At 48.6% G+C, this 5134-nt stretch overlaps 1 protein-coding gene across 1 annotated transcript; it reads left to right on the top strand.

Annotated features, from left to right (window-relative positions):
- Positions 1-3411: 3411 nt before the first annotated feature.
- LOC141241702 (protein FAM200C-like) lies at positions 3412-4749 on the top strand. The gene has a single exon (XM_073668841.1). It carries the CDS (start codon positions 3412-3414, stop codon positions 4747-4749), a length of 1338 nt encoding a protein of 445 aa, XP_073524942.1.
- Positions 4750-5134: the final 385 nt, after the last annotated feature.

Genomic DNA, 5134 nt, shown 5'->3' with positions numbered 1-5134 from the left:
GAATCAGTCCAGTATCGTTTGAAAAGGATATATGGCATCGTTGTCACCTGGGAACCAGTGTCCAGTAATGCGTTCATCGGGATGCCATCAAGAACGACAGGTAGGACCGGTCGTCCTCCCACGTACTTGTCTCGCCAGCTTTGTGGGCCTGGTCGTCTTACTCCTGGGGGTTGGCTCTCCGCCCCAGGGGTTGCTCGTTTAAATCGCTGAATCTTGCGAGGGGCCCCGCCTTTTGACAGCGGCGGCAGATGGGTTGTCCGTTTTGGTCCTAGCGATCGCTGTTTCTCCCTCTGGTCGGTGGAAGTCTTCTCTGTCATCGCAACGGGACGTCATCTGGACTGGAAGCCAGCTGGATTCTTTCCTTTGGAGACACTTGCATGGCCTGCACGGCTTTGGTTAGTGTAGCCAATCTTTTGGTCAGCTCCTGGACCTGAAGGCGTAGGTCTGCAGATGGGTCATTATCTAGGGTCTGCGCGTCAGCCTCCACAGGTGCCAGGGAAAAGGACGCCACCTCCTGGTGGTATGTGATAGCTGGGCGCCGGATGGGTGCAGTGCCACTTGGGGTTGGTTCTCGCAGCACTCGGATGGCCCGGTCTTTAAATTGCACAAAGTCCAGATCAGGGTTTTGCAGAGCCATAATGCGCAGCTGTGTCCGGTGAGCATTAGACAGGAGCAACTCGATAAACTGCTCAGTTAGCAATCTGTCCTCGTCTCGCACACTGTCGGGGTCTACCAGTTTAATGGCCCGCAGTGCCTCCTGCAGGTTTAGAGCATAGTCCCGTACACTGTCCTGCACCCTTTGTTTGCACCCGTAGAACTTCATTTTAATTTCTGCTGCTGTGCGGGTGTCAAAGGTATCCTTCAACCGGGCCAGTATTTCCTTAACAGTGCTTTTGTCCCTGCCCGGCCAGTACTTCACCTCCCTCTGGGCTGCACCGATTAGCTGGCCTATAAGGATGCTGACTTTCTGCTCCTCAGACAGGGGGTACACTTGGAACAAACTGCACAATCTCTACTCAAAGTTGTTCAGGGTGTGCACACTCCCCTGAGTACTGGGGCAACCACGCCGCCAGTGGTATACATGGCATTGATAACGGCATTATGGTGGCGGCGGCCTCACCCGTGTCTGAGTCCTCTCCCAGGTTGGGCATCTTCCTCCCCCTGGTGAACCTCAGCCAGGTCCTGGGTTTCTGCTGGTGTACCAGTATGCTGCTCTGCAGGCGAGAGGGATCGCTTACCCGGCGGTTCCAGATCGGGGCCTCCTGCTTCCCTCCGCTGACGTCAAATCACGTGATTATGCAGCTCAGCAAAGTTTATGGCACACAGTACCCGGTTATACTGGGCCTCGAATCCTGTTTGTGACGCCAAATTGACGCGCCAACTGGGCCGTGGGGTACTTTGTAGCCGGGCCGGTCGGTGCTGGGGATGTCACGGTGGCAGTGACCCGGTCTGTGACCCAGGGCGGTCAATTAAAGGGAAAGTAAAAGGGGAAATAAGTTTTTAGAGATAATGTTATGACGCCACCTATGGTATGTGGCTATATGGGGCCGCTGCAGATCCTCTGGAGCTGATGGTGACGCAACAGAGTTGGTTCAGCTCTCAACAGGCAGAGCTAAGCTCCAGGGCAGTATATGTAGAATTGTGGAAGTAGATGTTGTTGGTGTGGTGTAATGCAGGTGATGGCGCAGATAATGACCAGTCTACAGCTTAATGGCAGTTTCCTCTTATCTTTACTTGCGGTTTGTTAATCAGACTGGGGCACGGGTACTAGCTGGTAGTAGAGGTCCGGGCGGCCTGGAAGCAAGTTGGGGATCAACCTCGCCAGGTGAAGTTGTAGGCCTTCCCTCTGCGCTAATCTCTTTGGCCCTGCTGCTTGAAGCTATGGTGTGGCCCTCGTCCCTGAGTAAAATGTCTTTTTCCTCACCCGTATTGCAGGCAGCTCAGGCCTTCCTGGAGTGTCGCTCCCACGTGGCGGTGCTGGGTCCTATATGTAGCTGAGCCTCCGGGCGTCTGGTGGGGCCAGGAGACCTGCAGTCTCCTGCTCTCCGGATTTTGCTGCTGGGCCTTCAGTGCCCCACAGCCACGGACTCCGGTGTCCGGTTCCTTTGCGCTTCTCTCTGGGGTGAGCTTATCCACAGCTCCCTTCCCCAGGTCCTTCCTCGTCGTCTTCCTGTCTCCAACTCGTCTCAACTAACTCTTACTAACCCCGCCTCCACATTCAAGTTTGAAGGGGAGGAGCTCCCGTTTCTGGTCTGGAGCCAGGAAAGTGTTGTATGCTGGTAAACCTGATTAGGGGACCCCTCCTTGCTTCTAGGCATGGCATCACCCCTTGTGAGGGAGGCAATGCCACTGTGGCAACCGGACCCCTGGGGTGCCACATTAGCACTTCCTAAGGTGCTTCTTATTGGTTTTATTGACCACTGAACAAAAACCCGTTTGGCGTGGCCGAAGACCTAGTCCAAAGAGTGGATCAGCTATGCCCTGCAGCCACGCCCAGGGCCTACGTTGGGGGTTTGTTGTGGACGGGTCCCCCCACTTTGCACTTACACCAGTGAGATGGACACCCTGATTAGGATCTCACTATAGCCTGTTGAACTTACTTGAAGAAGCAATAGAATGTTTTAGGTTTGATAAAAAAAATTATTTAAAGTGATCTTATATTGATTAATATATTAAGTAGCTCTATGTAACGTTTAAGAAAAAGTGCCTCCCACAAAGGGAAGAAAAAGTTATCTGTTTACTGTTTTACCTCTAAAGCAGTTGTTCTTAACCGGGGTTCTATCGAACCCTAGGGGTTCGGTGAGTCGGTCTCAGGGGTTCGGCGGAGCCTCCGCCACGGAGGTCAAGACACACCCGACTCATTAAGTAAATTTGTGATGACACGCCCCGCTTGGCCATCACTTACTGCAGATGATCACGTTACATTAATTGGCCAATCAGTGCTGCGGGCAATTTAGTGTGCTCAGTAGTCACCATGTGACTGTCGTAGTCGTACGTTGTGTGGTTTCTTTCTTAATATTTTATTCCATACTAACTATGTCGAGCAAAAAAAGAAAGTGGTCGGACGAATATGTACAACATGGATTCACATGGATCATGGAACGTGATGGGAGTCAGCGTCCTATCTGCATGATTTGCAATGCCAAGTTGAGCAACTCTAGTCTTGCACCAGCAAAACTTAAGGAACACTTCTTGAAGCTGCATGGAGATGGGGAATACAAGAACACAACGCTTGCTGAATTCAAGGTGAAAAGAGCCAGATTCGATGAAAGGGCCACTTTGCCTGCTCTTGGGTTTGTACCCGTGAACAAATAGATCCTCACCGCATCGTACGAAGTTGCTTACCTGATCGCAAAGCAGGGCAAGCTGCATACCATCGGTGAAACACTCATAAAACCAGCAGCGTTAAAGATGGCGAATCTGATACTCGGAACAGCGGCCGAAGGTAAATTATCCAAAATTCCTCTTTCAAATGACACCATCAGTGACAGAATAGAGTGTATGAGTAAAGACATCTTGGCTCAAGTAATCGCAGATCTAATTTCAAGTCCGGCAAAATTCAGCCTTCAACTCGACGAGACCACAGACGTTTCTAATCTAAGCCAGCTTGCTATTTTCGTGTGCTATGTGAAAGACAACATGATAAAAGAAGAGTTTTTATTTTGTAAGCCTCTTACAACAACAACTAAGGCAGCCGATGTGAAGAAGCTTGTGGATGACTTCCTCAGAGACAACAATCTTTCATGGGATATGGTTTCTGCAGTTTGTACGGACGGAGCTCCAGTCATGCTGGGAAGAAAGTCTGGTTTTGGTGCGCTAGTAAAAGCCGATGCACCACACATCATTGTTACGCATTGTATTCTGCACAGGCATGCGTTGGCAACAAAAACCTTGCCTCCAAAAATGGCAGAAGTATTAAAAACTGTAGTGGAATGTGTGAACTATGTGCGAAATAGTGCTCTGAGGAACCGCATCTTCAGTGAGCTGTGTAAAGAAATAGGCTCTGAATTCGAGGTACTCCTGTACCATTCTAATGTTCGGTGGTTATCCCGGGGACAGGTGCTGAATTGTGTTTTTGCCATGCATGTGGAGTTAGCCCTGTTTCTGCAAGAGCACCAACATTGTCATGCAGATTGCTTCAAAAATCCTGAGTTCATTCTCATTTTAGCGTACATGGCTGATATATTTGCAGCTCTAAATCATCTCAATCAGCAGATGCAGGGTGGTGGAGTCAACATCATGGAAGCAGAAGAAAACCTGAAGGCTTTTAAAAAAAAACTACCGTTATGGAAACAACGAACAGAGAACAATAACTTCGCAAACTTTCCCCTTCTGGACGACTGTGTAAGTAAGATCGAAGATGTGTCTGGAATCGGAGACATTTCTGTATCCATGGAACTGAAGCAAACAATTGCCACGCACTTAGATGAGCTTGCAAAGTCTCTCGACGGATATTTCCCTACAAGAGAGTCATATCCAGCATGGGTGAGACAGCCGTTCACGTTTGCTGTTGAGACAGCAGATGTCAATTATGAATACCTCGACGTAATCATTGAAATTCAGCAGAGCCAGGTTCAACAGCAACTCTTCAGAACAACAACACTCTCAACGTTTTGGTGTCGACAGTTGGAAAAGTACCCAATTATTGCTAAGAAAGCCCTGGAATTTTTTATACCATTTGTTACAACATATCTCTGGGAACAATCCTTTTCAAGGATGCTGGACATAAAAACAAAGACAAGGAACTGACTTTGCTGTGAAAATGACATGAGAGTAGAACTAGCCAAGGTGAAGCCACGCAAATCTGAACTGGTCTCTCAAAAACAGCAGAAGTCACACTGATTTGCAGGTATGTAATTTGTTGTGAGTTCATGCACTGTGTTGGTTTTGTTCTTTGATCAAGGTGATGTTCATGCACGGTTCATTTTGTGTACCAGTAAAAAAACATATACCTATGTCTTGAATTTGGAAAAAAATCATATTTGATTTATCACTAAAGAAGGGTTCGGTGAATGTGCATTTGAAACTGGTGGGTTCGGTACCTCAAACAAGGTTAAGAACCACTGCTCGAAAAGCATTTTAAAATTTGCATGTCTTAAATTTTTGTTTACTCTGTTCCAGCCCGCGGATGTGC

This window comes from Phyllobates terribilis, unplaced genomic scaffold (assembly GCF_046119375.1).
Source record: "Phyllobates terribilis strain yellow unplaced genomic scaffold, ASM4611937v1 Scaffold_1__5_contigs__length_1240528914, whole genome shotgun sequence".
NCBI classification, from domain to species: Eukaryota; Metazoa; Chordata; class Amphibia; order Anura; family Dendrobatidae; genus Phyllobates; species Phyllobates terribilis.
This window is presented reverse-complemented; position numbering and strand designations above follow the sequence as displayed.